This window comes from Melanaphis sacchari, unplaced genomic scaffold (assembly GCF_002803265.2).
Source record: "Melanaphis sacchari strain LSU unplaced genomic scaffold, SCAv2.0 Contig22_pilon_pilon, whole genome shotgun sequence".
Classification (NCBI taxonomy): Eukaryota; Metazoa; Arthropoda; class Insecta; order Hemiptera; family Aphididae; genus Melanaphis; species Melanaphis sacchari.
The window spans coordinates 3,132,917-3,154,358 of NW_020271107.1; the positions used below are offsets into that span (position 1 = coordinate 3,132,917).

General features: G+C 28.6%; 3 protein-coding genes across 11 annotated transcripts in view; 2 read left to right on the forward strand and 1 right to left on the reverse strand.

Moving 5' to 3' along the window:
• Positions 1-10,884, forward strand: part of LOC112594435 (protein shifted-like) — a 24,485-nt gene extending 13,601 nt beyond the window's left edge. The window contains exons 4-8 of the mRNA XM_025339216.1: positions 8,218-8,379; positions 9,056-9,256; positions 10,158-10,253; positions 10,310-10,519; positions 10,582-10,884. Of these exons, the coding sequence (XP_025195001.1) occupies positions 8,218-8,379; positions 9,056-9,256; positions 10,158-10,253; positions 10,310-10,519; positions 10,582-10,700 (788 nt within the window). The 3' untranslated portion in view covers positions 10,701-10,884. The remainder of the gene's footprint in view (positions 1-8,217; positions 8,380-9,055; positions 9,257-10,157; positions 10,254-10,309; positions 10,520-10,581) is intronic.
• LOC112594436 (5-demethoxyubiquinone hydroxylase, mitochondrial) lies at positions 9,284-12,549 on the reverse strand. 3 transcript variants are annotated; one of them, XM_025339217.1, is made up of 4 exons: positions 12,470-12,549; positions 9,937-10,108; positions 9,705-9,854; positions 9,284-9,637 (listed from the first exon to the last, which is right to left on the reverse strand). In XM_025339217.1, the coding sequence occupies exons 2-4, from the start codon at positions 10,088-10,090 to the stop codon at positions 9,360-9,362; spliced, it is 582 nt and encodes a 193-aa protein (XP_025195002.1). In that variant the 5' UTR covers positions 10,091-10,108; positions 12,470-12,549; the 3' UTR covers positions 9,284-9,359. The 3 variants fall into 3 exon arrangements, with proteins under 3 accessions (XP_025195002.1, XP_025195003.1, XP_025195004.1); XM_025339218.1 differs by lacking the exon at positions 12,470-12,549 and adding an exon at positions 11,422-11,794; XM_025339219.1 differs by lacking the exon at positions 12,470-12,549 and adding an exon at positions 11,240-11,404.
• An 86-nt stretch (positions 12,550-12,635) lies between these two features.
• Positions 12,636-20,989, forward strand: LOC112594433 (DNA-binding protein Ewg). 7 transcript variants are annotated; one of them, XR_003114651.1, is made up of 12 exons: positions 12,636-12,725; positions 15,463-15,569; positions 15,635-15,825; positions 16,622-16,806; positions 16,869-16,985; positions 17,047-17,242; positions 17,652-17,764; positions 17,823-18,059; positions 18,122-18,250; positions 18,319-18,481; positions 19,838-19,931; positions 19,999-20,092. XR_003114651.1 is itself a non-coding variant. In XM_025339214.1 (12 exons), the coding sequence occupies exons 3-12, from the start codon at positions 15,660-15,662 to the stop codon at positions 20,227-20,229; spliced, it is 1,557 nt and encodes a 518-aa protein (XP_025194999.1). In that variant the 5' UTR covers positions 12,636-12,725; positions 15,463-15,569; positions 15,635-15,659; the 3' UTR covers positions 20,230-20,989. The 7 variants fall into 7 exon arrangements, 5 of the variants coding, with proteins under 5 accessions (XP_025194999.1, XP_025194998.1, XP_025194995.1 ...); XR_003114650.1 differs by lacking the exon at positions 19,999-20,092 and adding an exon at positions 19,009-19,139 and having other exon boundaries at positions 19,852-19,933; XM_025339214.1 differs by having other exon boundaries at positions 16,682-16,806; positions 19,852-19,931; positions 19,999-20,989.
• The last annotated feature ends 453 nt before the right edge of the window (positions 20,990-21,442 follow it).

Here is a 21,442-nt window from a genome sequence, read left to right on the forward strand (position 1 = left end):
TATATTATATTTTAATTAATTTTTCATTAAAAAAAATATATATATATTTATATAATTGTATATTATATTTTATAAACGATAGTGTTACCTATGAAGTATTATTATAAAATAATATTCTTGTTATATATTTTTGCACGACAATTAATTATAACATGCACTCTGACACTCTCAAAGTCAGAGAAGTATTGAGAGGTCTAATCAGGATGTTACGACTGTTACGAGCATGAATGGCTGATAACAAAGCTAAAAAGTAGAGTATTAAATTAAATTTCGTTTAATTCCAAAAAAATAGTTCATTTTATCGACGAATTAGACGTAGCCTTTATAACGCTTTACTTAGAAATGACCCAAAAATTGGACTAATTAGATCAAATTTTCCATTTGATCTATTGAAAAATTAACAACGGAAGAAGAACTCAAACATAGATCTTAGATAAAGAAAATTTAAGACCGCTCAATTACCTGCAGTATTAGTATTGTTGACCTGAGATTGCTGAAAATAATAAAACTATCTGCCAATTATACGATATAAGTAAAAAAATATAAATTCAACGTGGACAAGTACACGAAAGTCAAATTATAGCTGCAGATAAAATGATTAAGATAGATAATAGAATACGGTAAAAATGTTCTTTTAGATCTTAATTTAAAATAATTTTTGATTGGGAAACAAAAAAAGAGCAGACGATTTTGAAATGAATTATTAATCAATGCGTTGTATTCGGATTACCAAAAGTTGGTAGGGGACCAATACATCTACCAAACATAATTTGTGTGATCACGAAACAAAAACAAAAATAATTGCATAAACTTAGAACAAAATATGGTTTACTTCAAAAATGGTTCAGCTGAATCAGTAGTATAAATATTTGAAAAACCCAATAATTCAATTTGCAACTAATGTTCAAGTTAATAAAAATGTTGAATTTTCAGTGCTAGAAGTTATTAAAATAATTTTAGGAGGGCAAGGAATTTTGTCTTGTTTGTGTAAGGCAAATACTCCTAACCAATCAAGTTAGAGTGCATGTTTTAAAAATATCATACTATGTAAATGTGTCTATGTCATAATCAATTGTTATAAAAAAATAAATAATAAGAATATTATTTCATAATTATACTTTATATTATAGGTAAAATATAGTATACAATTATACTCGTATATTATAGTAATATTATATTATATTTTATTATATTTTATTATATTTTTTATTTTTCTTTATGAAAAATAAATAAAAATATGATATAATATAATTTATTGGTAAATAATAAAAAAAAAAATGTTTCAAAATAATTATTATACTAAGTACACAATATAAGTGTTGTCCATTTCATGAAATGGACGTCCATATAATGTATTTTCGTCAAAATTCACAACCTAGACGAATTTCTCTATCTAGATATCCAGTTCATGAAATGAGTGGTTTCACTATGTGGATGCGACATATACGTATTAACATCATTATACCCATTAATGTATCAGTTTGATATATGTATAGTAGCCAACAGCGGAATGATCAGGACGTTGCGATGAGACTGTGATGATAGGTTTGAAAGAATAATGTATAAACGTTCATTGCTCACTGCTCACTGCTATCACTGCTCTCTGACATTTTTACTATTTAATGTACTATTAAAAATACACTAAAAAAAAAAAAAACAAAAAAATATGAGCATTCAAAATTAATTTACAGTTTTTTCCCTCGTACAATTACATATACACTTTTAAATGAGTTGTTTAAAAAAATTGTACAACTTCAACTTGTTTATTAATTCTTCATTTTTATTTATGATCGCTGTACAGCTAATCCGCTGAGATATTCCCCTGTCAATTTGTCATGGTTGATCTTAAGTATAGTTATGTATGATCATAAACGTTTCAACATTGAGAATGTTCTTTCAGGTGTAAGTGTGTATCTGAAGTAATTGGTAGGTAATTATGTGTCAAACAGTCTTAACAGTAGATTAATATTTGATATTAAATTATTTGTACAATGAGGTAGTGTATCATTGTGTCAATAACTGATTGTGGGCCGTCACTTATCCTTCATATTTCATACCTACAGTTTCACTGACATATATATCCACATACGATATTTAATTTTATGACTATAACTATCATATGTATGAATGATTTTAAGTAAAAATATTAGTCACTTTTAAAACACTGATTTAATGGAATCAGTTTATGCCACTAAAAGCACTGATTCCATGGGAAAGATAAACGATATTTGATTAATATATGTATATGTGAATTAAAAATGCATCTAAAATATAGTCGGTCATCATTTATCTGTTTATGTTTTATTTATGTAATTTGGGTATACACGAATAAATTACGATCACTACAACAATCATTGATAATTGACAAAACGAAACATCTAAAAAACATATTATGCGGCAATTGGGAAAAACTCTTTAAGTTTCAATTTATAATCCGTTTGTATACCTACATCACTAATAGCCGATAAAATTGTTCTACATTCATAATATACTGCAGTGAGTTTGTATTATATTAATATTATGAACAGATTCTGAGATAGGTATTTGAATTAAATATCCAATTTTCAAATTTAAATTATTTGAAAGAAATTTCTATGATGCAATAGTTTAACCAAAATAATTTTGAAGAATGAAAAATTACACCAATCAACATTATACCTAAATTAATAATTATTATTTATTAATTATTTATAACCAGTACCGTATCGATCAAGGTGGTATGATGGATAATGAGCCTGCACAAGCCCATGACTTTAGAGGGCCTATCAAAGAATGTATGGAATACAAAAAACAAACTATCATTATTACAAAATTTAAAAATATGATGATCTTAAAAACTTTCTCCTAGTAAAATTTAATTGCTTTAAAATAAATTGAGATTAATATCTAAGAAAATTATTGATACACGCTTATAGATTATTTTATGTGCTGCAGTGTTTGCTCGTTGACGTGTGCGATAATAATTGTAGAAAAAATGAATCGTACTCTATATTTAGAGCGGTATAGCATGTTTTTATTTATAACCTATTAGCCTAAGCCGATGTAGAGATACATTTTGTGAGTGGATACATATTCCTCATACCGCCTTCTTCCAAATTTGTAAAACTAAGGGTACGCTAGATTATTTTGCCAAGGGCAATCGAAGTTCTAGTTACGCCACTGCTTATAACTAATTAAGTCTATACATGAGAGTTATATTATACACAGGATATACTGTAGTATAAAACTACAAGTATGTTCAATGTAGGTATCTAGTTTACAATAAATACTCAAGATTTTGTACAAATACTTACATTAAGTTATAGTAAATAACTTATATTGTATAATGACAATAATTGTTATCAACATTGGCGCACATATGGGGGTATCAGGAGGTGCTTAGCATCTCCAGTTTTTTTTTTTTTTTTTGAGCAAAATTATTGTTTAAAGTGTAATTCAATGCACTTATACCCCAGACATACATACTTCATATATAAATATATATATATATATATATATGATCCAAATTTATTTTTAGTATTTATTACTGGAATACTGGAATAGGATTTCATTTTTGTATGCTGTCTACCAGTATGGTGGTTCATTGATATGAAAATAATGACATTAATTAATATGATTTAGCTTTTAATGTAGACATTTTCAACGATATATTCTTATTAACTGTATAGAATACCATGAATCAAAGATAGTCGATTCTATTAGTTCACATACATTCGCTTATAGGGGGGGGGGGGGGTGCTGCAATATTAAAATTATATCTTGTGAAATAATTTTTATAATAATAAATATACCTAATACTAATAATTATTAGTTGATCAAACGTGTTCTCGAGTCAATGACATTAGTACCTACTGAATACTGAAATTAACTAATTTTATTTTATTAATCATTACATTTTTCTACTTAATACCAATAATTTATTAGTACGGTGTAAATTATAGTTTATGTGATTTTTATTTAATTTTTTTACGTACATAATATTACCAATAAAAATATGTTTTGTATATTCAATTTGAATAAAACAAATAAGAAATAAAAAAAATGACGAAAATAGTGAAAATGTGACGACTGTGATTGTATCCTTTCCTTTATCGAAAAATGTAACATTCGTAAGTAAAAATGTATGATGTAATACGTGAAACAAAAATAATATGTTATTTAGTATTTATGTAAAATTTCCGTTAAAAAAAAAAAAAAACATTAAAAATATTGAATTAGTATTTATGTGAATTTATGGCACATTAATTTATAGTTAATATGTTTAAATGTTGTTTTTTATTTATTGAACGTAAAATATTCGTATAGACTCAGAGAAGAAACAACTTTGAAATTGCCAGTTATTGAAATGGATGATAAAGATGATTTGGAAACGGGACCTAAACACCCTAAGTTATCGGTTTGTTGATATTTAATTTATAATGTACCAGTATGATACAGTCGTACAGACCAGATTTACGAATCTTTATCTTTATACATAGAAAGAGAACTGACGAATGGTTTAAAAAATGAAAATATTATTAACAAATTTAGAAAATTAGATTTATGATAATTTATGTATTTCTAATTTGTTATTATTTTTAATTTTTATATTTATAAATACTCAATAGGTATATTAAATAATAAAAAATTGTTGTTAATTGATTTCACATTTTAATAGAAATTATTCAATGTCGGTTATAAATTATAATCTATTGGACAGAAAAAAAAAATATTGTTTATTGAAAGTCAAATTCACTACTCCGATCTTTTTTATAATTTAATAATTTAATTTAAAATAAAAATAATTCATTTCTGGTATGTATAATCGTATTAAGGGGAGGGTGGGGACGAGCCACCCACGGGTTATTTTAGGGTAAAACATTTTAGCACTCTCTAATTTGAGACTAAATGTGCGCCTATGATTATTAATAAAGATACTAATATTTTAAAGAAAATAACTTTAAAATAAGTTTTAATATAAAACCAGATTTGTTCAACAGTTTCACGCGGATGATAAAAATAGACATTTACAGTTTATTGAATTGGACATTATACAAAATTGAACAAGATGCTATACTTGAAGACAAATTAATAATTACCGATAAATATATTTAAAAATAAATCCACATTCCAGTCGAGATTGATTAAAGCGATTTGTGTTTTGCTATAACAAATTCTTGTAGAATCGAAAATTTATAATTTACTTTAACTTGGTCGATTTTCATTAAATTTTAATATTAAATTTTTAAACTGCTGTTTTAAAAATTTGAAAAACTAAATTGCATTTTAAATTTTTGAAAAAATTAAAATGTTTTTACTAATTATCATTGTAAAAATGAATTAAATATATTGATTTCCTAAGAAAATACTTTTAAGGATGATGCAGGACTTACAAACATACCGTAGAGTACGCAGGTACTCATCGAATAAGAATGTACCAGGGCCTCAGAATAAATACTACCGAATAATACGACTACAGGTTATTATAAATTCGTACTTACCACTGGTGAATGTTTGTCAAATTTGTAAAAACTCAATTTATGTTTAAAATATATGTGTGACCGTATAACAAGTACTACATCTATGTATCTATACATCACGATCATGAATATTATATTTCTTTAGGCCTATAAGAGGATTTTATGAATTTCAAAGAAATGACCATAATCGGTAATTTATTGTATAATCAGACAACTGCAGTTAGTAGTTACATACTACTTACACCCTATTATGTATAGCACCCTACCTATACAATTCATACTTAACAAATTCCGTTTTTATAAGGACAATAATAAGGATTATGTCTTATAAAAGCAGTAGGCGTTTTCAAAAATGACAAAACACAAAAGACGTGTCGAATACAATATTACAATAGGTATACATTATTATACGCAAATCAAATATATTTTGTTATTATATAAATATGACACATAAAACGAAATACGTTCTCCCTCTTGTTAAGTTGTCAGTTGTTGAGGTCCACGTCCATAGTCCATACATTTATCGAATACACAAACTATTTTAAAATTGATTAATACGATTATTGAATACTGATGATGATATTATAATCACATAATTTGTAGCACTTATATATTTATAGATATAGGTACATTGCCCTAGTGCCCCCCATTCTTTAATCTACATTGCAGATCAACTAAGAATTTACTTTAGTTACTTAGTTCACATTATCTGTTAATATAATATATACAATATACCATATTAATATAGATTATAATAAAATAATATTTAAAAAAAACAAAGGGACACGAACTATCATCGAAATTACAATCGACACAATGTATTATTACATTTTAAATGATAATACATTTTTGTTGTAATCTTTGGTACTAAATTAGGTATAACATTATGTAATAATTTTATCACAGAGATTATTATAGAACAATGGTTCATTAGATTGAACATCGTCGAAGGTTTAATAATTTTATTATAAGAGCTTTTGTTTAATGTATTAAAATATTTCAACAGTCAATAAATACCTACACGCGAAATCTACAGTTTATTTATATAAATATTAATTATTTTGACAGAACCGTGATTTGGATGCTTAATAATTATTACTAGTTACTACCATGTACAAGAAAAGTGAATAACTGTCATTTCTTAATAAACATTTGAAAAAAGGTGTATCTAAAAAAAAATCCATTATTTGGACTGAATATAAGGTTAGGTACTTACTAGTTATTCAAAATTCAAATAGTCGTTGACATTTCCGAGGACACCACACCATCCGTTTTTATTGACCCACATAATGTCGCACGTGACAAGCTTACGATGATAATATTCTCAGTAGCTTCACCAAATTTTCACAATGTATAAAGAAATATTTATTTAATCATTTAATGGTACAGTGAAATTAGTGAATACTGTTTTTCCTTTCTTTTAAACAAACCAAATAATTTATTCCTGGATTTATTTTTAGGTTATGAGTGAAACGATGAATGCATTGGTTTTATAATGATGTGTGCGGTTTTTTTTTTTTTTTGTAGATATGTACACCTCTTGGAATAGTAAAAATGATTTTATTTTCAATAACGGGAGTGGTTTCTTGATCAAGTTGGTTTTTTGAGAAGTCAAAAATTAAAAATTCCCAGTTCTTTTTTTGTGTATGGGAAAACAAAAAAAAAATTAATTTAGAAAAAAACGGGAATTTTAGACAAATCCAATTTTTAATAAAATCGATTTGGTTTTTTGTATAACTTGGAAACAGTACCCATAGGTTCTTAAAATGTGAACCAAATGTTTATATTATTATTTTTTATTTACGATAAAAGATAAAATTTTAAAAATATTTCAATAACTTTTGAGGTATTTATAAGCATGACAAATTGTCAAAAATATATTATTGAATTCAAATTTAACGCAACGTTAAAAGTGATTAATGACTTACTGGACACCTAATATACTGCAGATCGGTATCCACTTACCTACCTTTATTTTCATAATCTGTAATAAATAAATTACTTAAATTTAGTAAATACTTATTTATATTAAACAATAAAAGCCGATCGATATCATAATACATGTTACGACAGTAAATTTTGTCCCCGGAAGCCTGAAAGTTTATTCCACGCTAATAGGTACGTTTTTCTATAATAATCTCGTTATTACTCAACAACTATTATTGGTACCAAAAATTGGATCACTTCAAAAATATCTTAAACTAGTAATACTTTTAAATTTATTTAAAAAAAGAAATTAAAATTTTTCAAAATGTCGTTAAAATTGCCTAAATTAAACCCCTTAATAAGTGTGAGACGTTCTATAACATATTATTTAACAAAATACATTTTATTATTATATACCTATGATTCATTTTACTATACAGAAATAGTGTATCTGGGTCCATCTCAATACCTAATAATCTTCCAATCAAATTCTATATTATAAATGGTAACTAAGTACATACCTACTAATTCTGTATATTCATATAATATAATTTAAAATACAAATAATTTATTGAATTTTATCAATTATTTTAACATGTTTAGCTTAACTAACTCAGTTTTATGATTTATTTTTGGGAAGGAGAGAGGAGAGGTCATAAATGTTTGTCTAATTTTGTTCCACTTTAATAAAGATTAATTATCACTATTAGCATTATAATTACTGACCATAAAATACCAAGTACATTAATAAATCAAAACAATTTTTCATTCTATTTAAAATGTTTACTATAATAATATTAATTATATTTTAAATATGCATTTTTGTTTTCAGTATTTAGTATATTGTTGCCTTGTTCTGGAAATAGATCAGGCATTGCTAGTTTCAACATACGGTTAGTAATCAGAAACAGAAAAGGTCGTGCTTTACCAGATACACCATTAAAAGTGAAACTCAAAAAAGAGTGTATGGTTAGAGGTACAAGTAAAAGTACAAGTAAGAAAACATGCTATACCCTCATTCAAATGTAATTACTCAATAATATTTATCCATTTATATTCAGCCTTATAATATATGTATCACATTTTAGTTACTAAAGTATTTAAAATTAAGAACACATATAGATAACTGTTAGTTGGTGGATAATAGTCTAGTCTAATTAGCATTATCACCTTCACCTATAATAATAATAGCATCAATAGAAACTTGATAGAAAAAAGAGAGAATATTTAAAATTGAGTATTGTTCTTTAGATTAAATTTCCTATCATCAAATTAAATATATTCAAAAGAAACTTCTATAAGAAAATATTCTTATAAAAATAATTTAGAGGAATGAAAAATTTTACCAATTAATATTATACATAGATAGGCAGATGCCTTTTAAGGTTTTTTTTTTAACTAACCCAACTATTTTACTTTTATCAACATTATAATTGGATATTTTATTTAAAGAAAATATTAACACGGGTATTAAATAATTTAAATTTGGTAAATTTTTTAATAAAAAATAAAGTATAATTTTTTTTCATTTATGGTTTTGAATTCTGAATTTATAAAAATTGATTATCAAATTAAATAATGTAGTAGTCATATCATAATAGCTAACATTTTTTTTTAGAAATTAATTACCTAGCTTATTAATTGTGAAATGTTTATGATTAATTTCAAAGGTCTAGACTTAGTATGTGATAAAAAATGTGAGAATAATGGTTGGTGCAATGCAGATAAAATATGTCAGTGTCCTGAAGGATATATGGGGCAGTACTGCAAAACAGCATTGTGCTATCCACAGTGTATGAATAATGGAACATGTGTTGCGCCAGGTGTCTGTAAATGTCCACTAGGTTTTCAAGGACCACATTGTGAAGGAGGTAATAGTTTTAACTAATTAGTATACATTTAAATTTTTTTAAACATGTATATAATTTAAACATTTAATCATAATTATTATATAATTTCATATAGACAATAACTTCACACTCTTTTTGCTACTTCAATAGCTACTTTGCAACCAGTTTTGATGACTTTTGTTAATGCGTCATAAAATGGAGCTTGCTCAGCTCCGTGATCAATACCACAGTCATGATGTTCTTGTTCATCATCTCTAAACTTTTTAATGGTTTCAAGGAGCTCTTTATCAGCTTCAGGATCGTTCATTAGATCTCTTAATTGATCATTATAATGTTCTACGATAACAGTTTCTACGGCAACAGTACAAGCCATAGCAGCTTTAGGACCCATAAGTGCTGTACCTATAATATCATTTTTATATAAATTTAACATTTTTAGAAACAATTATTTTTTTCTAATAATATTTACCAGCTCCAAGCACATAGCCAGCACAATGCCATAAAGGAAATAGTAATGATGGACGTACTCTATTTTGGACTATAAGTTGTTCAAACTTATTTCTATGTACTTTTTCTTGTTCCCACATCTCTTTAATCTTTGGACCTACATTACTATTTCCTAAAAATAAAAATAAGAAAAAATAATAAAATAATTAAATACGATTGTTAATATATAATGAATAGTTCATTTTTTAACACACCTAATACTGCCATCTGTCCAGCATATATACGATCGGCTCCAAGTTCTCCAGCATGATTAACTCTTATGAGACTATCTAACTTTTTGTTAGCACCATGTAGTCCTCTTTGGAAAATTATTCTTGAAAATGTCATTTTTTGCATAACCATTTTCATTTTCTGTTTATTAAACGACTGTAATCAAAAATAAAACTTATTAATCGTGTTTGTATACAATTTTCAGGTATTTGTGCAGAAAAGTGTTTAAACGGTGGGAAATGTATACAAAAAGACACATGTCAATGTCCTAAGGGATTTTATGGCTTACGATGTGAATATTGTAAGTTTTTCTCATTTGAAAAATGATTAATTCTAATAGACAATGAATATTTTTAGCTAAATGCATTATACCATGTTTAAATGGTGGAAAATGCAAAGGGGTGAACAAATGTAGATGTATATTTGGATTTCAAGGAGATCATTGTGAAATTGGTCAACCGATAAAACAATATTATCATTGTAAACGGCCTTGTCGTCATGGATATTGCACTGCAAATAGAACTTGTCGATGTCAACAAGGATGGTTTGGAAAATTTTGCCAGAGAAGTAAATTTTTTAATTATTTCTATAAACTAACATTGTTAATTTGTATTATTTTTTTTATTTAGAAATACTTAAGCCAAAGCACGCTAATCATAGGTCAGAATATCCGCATTCTTGTGAAGATGATGATGATGATATGGATGATTATGATGAAGTACCCAAAAGTCATCATAGATGGCATTGACTGTTCTCAATTAGTATGCAATTTAAGTGTTAAAAAATGTATAAATAAATGATCTGTGATTTGTAAAATATGTTTGAAATATAAATTTATTCAAATGTATGTTCTTGGGTTAATGACAACTAACCAATTAAATAAGTTACTAAAATTGTTCAATAACATAACCAAAAATAAAAATCTAAAACAAACAAAATACTCTACTTATTTATGGGCAATAATTTTATTATAGTGAAATTATTTTAATTACACCTATTAAGTATCTAATGTATATATAAATAAATTAAACATGTATCAAATTGAAACAGTTTAAAATTTATCTCCTATAATGCAATTAATAATTACTGTTCAGCATTCATTTATTTGATTGTACGTTTTTAATAATGACTATCGACGTTGTAAATTAGATTTTATGTGATGTACATCAAAATTAATAATCAATATGTCAATCGGACGGTATGCCTGAATTGTTTTTAGTTATTTTTTGAAATGTGAATGAATGAAAATAAATAGTATGCAGAAATATTAGAATAGAGCAATATTACCGTCCGTCATTATAAATGATAAATCGTTAATTCACGGGTCGACAGATTTACCGCCGACATTCGAGAGCTTCGAAAGGTCGCAAAGCAAACGAGGTGTTGGGGCTCGGATCCCACAAAACAGTGCTCTACACATGATTTTGAAATTTGGCGGATAAGAGAAAACCGAGAACGAAGTCGTTTACCGGTAGATAGCGAGGCGCGCGCACCAATGGCGCACGGCGGGTGACAAAATGTCTTCTGGCTGCCGCGGCTCAGCACTTGACGCGAGCAAAACTAGTAACCACCGACACGTACTATATACACGGCCTATTGATTACGACGCGCGCGAGTGTTCTCGCCTGGTACACAAACACCGCCGTTTGGACGTCGAAACGACGATTTAACGGACTCAGCGTTTCGGTATTTTTGGATTTCGGCGATCCAGCGAACGGTTTTTCGCAGACGACACAGCAGTACTGGTGCGGGAACGGTCTTGAGCGGCGCGACGTGTCGCCGGGGCGGCGAAGTATCCGAAAGTGACGTGAACGGGTCGGTGCGCAGACGCGTGTATTTAATTGCTACGACGACGAAGACGACGACAACGCCGACGTCTACTATACCATAAAAACTGTTATCGCGATAAACACGATATTATTACTATCATCATCATCATTATTATTATTATTATTATTATTACTATTGTAATAATTATTATTTATTATATACCTTCGACCGCGGTATATAAATCACACTATAGCATCGAAATATAATATTATATTACACAATAATACTGAACGTGTATCGTTTACGATTACATTATTTATTATATATATAATATAAGGTGTCGAGGGAGACTGTGCGTCTGTGTGTGATAATCGGCCGTATCGTAGAAGCAGCTATAGTCAAATCGCACGGCATAATCCGGGACGGCGACGACGACTGCCGCTACGATTCACGACGGTAGACGACGGCGGCAAAACAACCAAAATGGCGGCGACGACGACGACGACGACATCGATCGGTCGGACGGACCGGGCCGATCGATAACAACGCGCCGCCCGCGTCCGCGTGACGTGTGTGTGTTCCACGGTACAATACACACGTACACCATTACACAATATTAACCATAATATACACGAAATAATTAAACGCATATAATGTCATATCATATATAGGTATACGCGGCGGGGTTTTTTTTCCGTCTCGTCGTTACATCACACACAGTATACGTTGTGTTCGCGTTATACGTACCCCGAAGCGGTGTTTCCCGTCCGTGTGGTGCGCGTCTTCGAACGTGGTCGTTTCCAGAGACGCCGCGCTGTTTTGAAAGAGACGCGGTCGGTCGCGACCCGAAGACGTCGACGACAGTTTTTCGCGCGCGCCGCGTACGGGCGATGGACTCAGTCGACACGGGCACTGCCGACGTCGCCGCCGCCACCGCTGCCGCCGCCGTCGTCGTGGTCGACGCCGACGCCGCAGCCGTAGCCGCCGTTCTCCCGTCACGCAGGTGCGTACGCAGCCGTACTCTGGTAATATTATTATCATTATCGTCACCATCGGTGTGTCCCGTCGATTCTAATGACGCCTCCATGCCCGTGTCACTCGGGCCAAATGTTTATTATTTTTACGTTTTTTAAGTCTCCCCCGCGGAACGTCGTTTCGTCACGAGCGACCGACCGACCGCCGGACGATTGCCCCGAAGGAAGTCGCCCGCCGAGCTCGTGCTCGGACCGGTCGCGACCATTTGGTGTTTTTCCGTTATTACCTACCTTCTCTCCCGGTATCGTCTAATCGACGCGGCACACACACGAACAACACATGACACACACTGCGGCTGCGGCGGCGACGACGACGTCGTCGGTGCTTCTCTAGGAAGTCCGTCGACGCCGACGCCGCCGCGACGTTGTTGTTGCTGCGCCTTAGGAGTTGCGCCCGGCATGATATTATTATTATTATAATGTACATGTGTGTGCCGTCGTGTTCCGCGACAGTAATACACGTATTAGTAGTAATAGTAGTAGTAGTACTAGTACTAGTAGTTGTAGTAGTAAACTAGTAACGACCAGTCGTACTAGTTTGTAGGCGGTGATACTATCCTACTTTGTAGTAGTAATAGGAGCTACGATACTCGCCACTCGGTGATGGCATTGATTATACGTCATAGTCATTGCAGTAGTTAAGTCAGAGCTCCGCGGTTTGTACGACAATTCTTCTGTCGAGAAAGCTGTACGACAAGCGACGCCAATTTTTCAGTCTGCGAAACGGCCGTCCAGCCCAATAATAATAATAATAATAATATGATATTGTGTTTTCAAAATTCAAATTTTTTCTCTGTTTTGTCGATTTTCATTCGAGCATGGTCGTACCTCCCCGCCAACGACGATGAAAAATTTCTTTTCAAAATTCTCCTAAATATGTCTATCGTATGGGTTTTTGGATTTATTTTGTTGCTATTATTTTTTCGGCTTTTACATTCACCGCCCCCGCTAATATTGTGTTTTCAAACCGATCTTACGATTTCATTCAGTACAATTCTATAGAATTTCGTCTGTAGTGGAAACCCGTGTTATCTAACGTCATTACGGCATAATTTTCCTCGTCGTCCGGTTTGAGGTTTTCTTTGTCCGACCATTTATCATTAACGCGTAGCATTTGTTTACTTCATTATCTCGGAAGTACTCGCACACAACCACACATTGGGTTCCGTGCGTCATGTCGATGGCGTATATAACGTTCAATCGTGTACATAATACTCCTATGATTTGACATAAAACATTATTTTATAATCAACATGCCACGAAATTCAAATTTATCTATATTGTTATCTCGTTGTCGAGATTCACTGACATTTCTCAAAAAACATTTACCAAACGTACGTTGGAATGTATTATTTTTATTATCGGTTGTTCCTATCATTCCTATCAACAATTTTAATACGATTATCAACCGCTAGTAACTATCGCTGAATATATTTTATTGTTAGTAGTTGAGTTAAATATGCATTGCAAAATCTTCGAAATTATTTAATTATAAGTTTTAATCTCGGATTAAAATTATTTTATCAATTCGTGTTTGTAACATAATGTATGATCAATTTCGGAAATTTACTACATTTATAGGTATGGAGAAAATATCAAATTATTAATATATTATGATATCTTACAATTCATTTACATGCATATTATTATGGTTTTGATCGATATTGAATTAAATTCATTAATATCAAGATTTTTTAGTGTTATTAATCATCATAAATTTATATCTTAACATAATTATTTTATTATAACCTACTAATTTTCAAATTATTTACTCTTATCATCAAATTCAGTAATTTAGATTATCATAACTTTGTTTACATTAATTGATAACAATTATTTACACCTATTTCCTAATGTAAGTGTTACTAAAAGTCTATTTTTTAAGCAATTAAAATAGTTTATGTATTAAAATCGCGAAGAGTTCAGTCTTACTCGGATGTTTTGTTTTACAATCAATTTTTTACTTATTAAATTTGTTATCATACTAGAAAATACTATTGATAGCCTGATGCAGGAATATCCTTAACTAGGTTGTAGATAAGAATAATTAGGATTAAATTAATCTTTTAAACAATAGATGTTATCTGATTTTTAGTTATTTTAACTACATTATTTGTATAATTTTGGTTTTTTTCTTGATTCATCTTACAATTCATTTTATATTTATATTATTAATATGTTGGAGTAAAATATTAATACTATTACCTATAATATTGTTACTAATTGTTTTTTAAAATTAATCAACCTTTAATAATGATGTTGTATATAATCTTATAATTTATTACCATGATTATTATGGCTATTTTTGTTATTTTATATGAGTGGGTAAGCAAAGTTTATCATTTTTCATTTCTTATATATTATTTTTAAAAATAATTTTAAAATCAAAACATAAGTTTATTACAGTTTTAAACAAAAATGTCTAAAAGCATTGAAACTTAAATTATTTAGATAATAATTGTTTTCAATTAAACAACCATAGATTTTCCTGATTAAAAGTAATCAACAATTTTATAAATACAAGTTAGATGATCTAGAAACGTATCAAATTTTATTAATTTGTACAAATAATGAAATAGATACCTACTTATATGTTTATGACTTGTTCTATAATAGCTTTCAATTATGGTATATGCATTTAAGATTTATTTATTAAATTTATAAATTGAAAACATATTAAAAATTATTAATATTTTTGTTTTTTAGATTATTCAATTTGGATTTCAACCAGACATTTCATTTCATCGGGAATTGAAATTTTTCAAATTTTAAAGATTTTATTTGAATATTTGACTGAGTTTTTAACTTGTGAGGTATTGAAATATTTAATCTTTTATTTGAATTATGAAGAAATGATTTATTTAAATTTTATTTATAGGTAATTTTTAATATATACCGTTATTATGATGGATCGAAGTGGAAATGATATCAACATGACTGGAGACAGCGATCTAGATGATGATGGATGTTTATCCTCAGATGACTGTGACGGAGACTCCAACCAGAGTAAAAGTGATTTGATGTCTGCAGCAATGGGTGATGATGTGACTGCACAGCTTGCTGCAGCAGGTTAGTTTAATGTTTTATTAATATTTGTGTTCTAACAATTAGCACTTTTTATTATTAGAGCTGGGAATATTATTCTTAAAAAAATAATTTATTTTAAACTATTTAGTTTTAAATCTTAAAATATTTTTTATTACATTTAAAAAAAAAATACAGAATTTTATAACTAAAATTCTGCTGTATATATTTTGAATCTATAAAAAGAATTATTCTCTTTAAATTTTCCATTGTCACTCATAATTTTAACTTTTATATCATGGATTTGTTAAAAAAATTATTATCTATAATATAATATTCGATTAGCTAAAAACATTTTTAGCACGTTTCTTATTTATTTTTTAATATAATTGAAATCTTTTAAAAAAAAATGAGGGAATAAAAATTAATCTTAAAAGTAATAATTCCCATTAAACTTTTCACTCTAATTTAATAAAATTACATGAAACGTAAATATTATTCATCAATCATTACATAACTAGCTTTAGAAAAAAATCCAAAGTTTATCAAAATCCCAGCTCTAATTATTTTGATTATTATTTATTATTCACTGCTTCTTTTTAACAATAGAGAATCTTAACATAATATTCAATAATATCACTATAAAAATAAAGAAATCAATAGATATTGACTTTATGTTGTTATTTTTGATTTTCATAGCTTTGTCAACATATTATTTTTATTAAAAAAAAATGGTTCTACTTTGTAATTATTATGCATGTTTTGTCTTTATTTTGTTTTGCACTATTTTTTTTTTTTTTTTTTTTTGTTTTGCGTGTGTGTGTTTGTGTTTGGCTGGTAGAAAAACGCAATAGCGGATCGTCGAACACTAGGGGTCTTTGTTATGGTTTGTGTCGATCAGGACCGGTTGGAATGGCTGCTGCTGCTGCAATTGTGTCATCAAAAAAGCGAAAAAGACCACATTCATTTGAAACCAATCCATCCATTCGAAAACGACAGCACAATCGGTTACTACGTAAACTCAAAGTAAGTTTTATAGTATTAAAACAAACAAATCTATTGTTTACATTTTAAAATTTGCTTTCAAGGTTACCATTGATGAGTTTGCTACCAGAGTTGGTCAACAAGCAATTGTATTAGTAGCTACACCTGGGAAGGAAACAACGGGTTTCAAATGCTTTGGTGCAAAACCTTTAGAAGATGTTGTAAGTACATTTAGATTTGTAATATATTTAAATCAATATTGTAAATCATTTATATCTGCAGGTAAAAAACTTACGTGCCACTATTATGGACCAACTGGATACTGCATTAGCACAACATGCACCACCACCTATTCCAGATGACCCTACTCTCTATGAACTGCCACCACTCATTCTTGATGGAATTCCAACTCCAGTTGAAAAAATGACCCAGGCTCAATTAAGAGCTTTTATACCTTTAATGCTGAAGTATTCCACTGGTAAGATTCATTGGATACTTAAAATATAAAATTATATACTAAGGCTTATATTATAATGAAAATTGAATGTTATGTATGCAAAAAGATTGAAACTTTTTTTTGCCATGTGTTTCATCTGAATATACAAATATAGACTGATATAAATCGATAATTTCTTGATTTATATTTTAATTTGGTTTAGTCTACCTACCTGACTACTATCAGAGCCAGATTTTAACTATCAAAGCTATAAGCAAATTCACATTTATTTATAAATAAAAAAAATTAATTACATTTGAGTATCAGCACACATTTTTTTTGTCTTTAATATTGCATGTGAAAACTTATTTGATTTGTTCAATTAAAATTTAAGTTTCATTATTGTCATATTATACTTATCTATAATAATTGATTTTATCCTATTAATTAGGTAGAGGGAAACCTGGTTGGGGCAGAGAAAGTACTAGGCCACCTTGGTGGCCTAATGAACTGCCTTGGGCAAACGTTAGAATGGATGCTCGATGTGAAGATGAAAAACAAAAGGTAGGTTATTATTAATAGAATAAATTGATCATTTTTTCATTATTCATTGTATTACCAGATTTCTTGGACAAGAGCATTACGACAAATAGTTATAAACTGTTATAAATACCATGGTCGAGAAGATTTATTACCTACATTTAGTGAAGAAGATGAAGCAAAAACAATTGTTAATAATGTTGCAAGTCAATCAATTGTTACTTCTGTGCTCAAATTCAATCCAAAAGCAACAAGTATTGAATCGCGAAATTCACCTGATGCACAGGAACAACAACAACAACAACAACAACTCACCCAGGTTTAATTTGAAATTTATTAAACAATATTTAAAAAAATATTTACAACGAACATTTTTTAAAGGTGCAGTATTCTCCGGCATTCCTCCATTCTATTAGTAATGTTGATGGGTCAATGTCCATATTTCATGTTGATCCAAATAATCCAATTATTACATTACCTGATGGAACTCAGGCTCATGTTCAAGGAGTTGTAAGCATTGTTTTTAAAAATTTTAAATTAATTTCAAAATATTGATTATTTATATATTTTATATATAGATAAATGCTTCTCAAGGACCAAATGGTCATACAGTTCATTCTGTTCATACCCTTGGTGAAGGCCAAAATCAAGATGGTGTAACAGTAGATATATTAAATAATGTACCTGAAGCCACATTAAATCAAGAAGGTCAAATAATTATTACTGGTGAAGATGGACAAGGTAAATATGCTTAAATGTTTATAAAAAAAAAATTATAATTAAAATAATTTTTATCTTAAATAAATATTTTATTAAATTGAATTAAATTAAAATTAAACAATATTTAAAAATTGTTTTAATAGTTATGCATAATTTTTATAATCCTAAAATATGAAACATTCTTATAGAATATTATATTAGTAAATTATAATTATAAATATAAAATTGAATACATTTAGAATAAAGAACTTTGAATGACCTTTCTTTGATTGAGCTTGATTCTTTCAAATAGATTATTGTCTAGCGATCTAAATTGGATATTTAATTTTAGTGTTAACTAAGTTAATACTTTTTGATATCAGTTTATTGTGTTTTTTAAATTGTATTTATATTTTAGATATTTGATATTTTGGTTAATTATCATATCATGCCCAACAGTAATTTGAATAATAAAAAATATATATTATATATTTTGCATTAAGTTTTCCACACTAATTTATTATTAAGATGTCAGAGCCTATGCATTATTAGTACAACCTGCATTACAGGTAAAACTAGTTATACTCTATTCCAAATAAGTCTGGAAAAATGAATGACGACTCTGTGATCTACCAGCAGCAAGCTTTGTTGGTGACAATCTGATTGTATACAGCCTGAACGTATTTTCTCAACACTTCACGTACGTACGAGCTGCTTATTTATTCCACCGACCGATCAAAATTTAACTATGCCAATGATGGCGGGCTTGTCTGTGTTATTTTTTCCAGACTTATTTGGAATAGTCAGTTGTAATGTTTATTTTTTTATGTGAAAGATAAAAACTTAAAATAGATTAATTAAAAAAAAAAACAATTTCCATAATTAATGGATTTAAGGTTTAATTTTATAAAAAAAGTTGAAAGGTAATATTCAACACTCAATATATGTCTTGTTTTTAAAATAATTATCCTTTAATAATGTAATCTTAGAAAATTTCAATAAACACAATCTTAAGTGATTGATGGACAAAAATTAGTTACTGTATTAAATAAAAAACTTTAATTTTTCATAAACAGTAAACAAGCACACTACATTTTTAAGAGACTACTCAGCAAACCTTCAAAGTGGTATCTCCTAATTAACGCTTTTATGCTGAAAGAAGTCAATTCATTCAACCAACAAATATTTTATAGATTCAATTCCGTCAACCCAAAAGTATTTTTGGGATTTGATTCACATATTCTATTACTTTTTAGAAATTACCTGAATATTTGCCCCTTAATAAATAGCTGTATTTAACAGTCTTAATATATTAGTTATTAATTAATAACAATTAGCAATTACATTTTCCTAAACTATTATTTTTATTTATTAATGATTATTTAATAATATGTACAGTGTTGTATTTTCAGTATCAAGCATGATAACAGTCCCTGTAAGTACTTCATTATATCAAAGTGTTTGTCAGCAAATTAGTGAAGGAAGCATACAGGTACAGTTTCCTAGCATACAAATCAAATAGATAAAATATTACCTTTGACAATTATTATTTTCTTTAGGTTGTCACACCGGTTATGCATCATATGCCCAAGTCAGAGCCCGGTGGTGGGATGGATTCATCAAATTGTGAAGTAGAAACCATTAATGTGCCGCATCAGTTGGTAGCCATCACCGGGCAAAATGGCGAACAAGTGTTGCAGTTGATCTCATTAAAGGATAACAAACTGATCAATGCTACAGTTGGCGAAATTAAAGAAGAAGGCACAAATATGTCTAATTCGGATCAATGAGAACAACTTCAACATTACCTGTGCTTTGATGACCTTGGCAAATAAATTTTTATTATTATAGGGTAATGATTGTCGGTATTTTTAATTCTTAAATGTATAGTATATGAGTGTATGATCTAATGACGGCTTATACCTATGTATATTCCTTGTTGTTCTGCTCGCAAACCTATGTATAAATATAATATCAGATTTGATTTTTATCACTTCCATTTGGTCCAGATAATTTACTCTGAAAACATTGAGTAAATTATCTTTCTATACATTTTTAAATGTTGTTATAGTAATGTAATTTTGTTCTTGGTTTAAACTTTCTTAGAAGTTTTTATTATACATAACTCTAGTGTTTGGGATTTTCTATTTGTAGAAAGATTAAAGTTAGTAAAAAAAACAAAAAAAAAACAGTGAAATACTATTTTAAGCCTATTTGAATTAGCCTGTTTTAAGCTGTTCGAGTCTAATTTAATTGATTACTTTTGACCATTTTGAAAATTTGAGCATTTAAAGTTTTAAAAAAAAATTAAAGTCATACATATTTGTGTGGCCATGACTCTAAACCTAGTCAATATGTTAGTTTTGTAAACAATATTACAGAAGTTTAAGTTTTTGTTTATTTGTTTAAGAAAAATGTTCTCGCCCTAGATTTGTAGATGTTTTTATTTTTATGTGGGTTGTATTTTCTTGTAAACTGTTTTTTTTTTTTTTGTTATTTGTCACCTTCACAGACATATTAATGTTAGAAAAAGTGCAATTCTGATTAAAAAAAAAAAAAAAATACCAATTTTAAATTTATTTTTTTTGTTTCCACATTGTTGATATTGTTTATTTGAGTGTCCTTGCCTGATATATATATTTATGTATTTATGTATATGTCATGTATGTTCATGTATTCGTCTATTATATTATATAATTGTAAATATATAATATGTATATATAATATAATATATGACTTTTTTAAGTTAAGCTTGTTTATACTTTTTTCTTTTTGTAATTGTGTACATTTTGTAATTAATTCAATGTGAAATCTTCATACGCAAATTTTCTGATCACTTATTTATTTTAGGTTATTAGATAATGTTATACAATACTATGTACCTATTGAAATAGATAATTGTTCCGTGCTGTTATCAAACATGAAACAGGACATTTATTATTATCTGAAAAAATTGTTTTACTTTTATTTAATCTTTTAATAATATACCTAATCATTATTTTT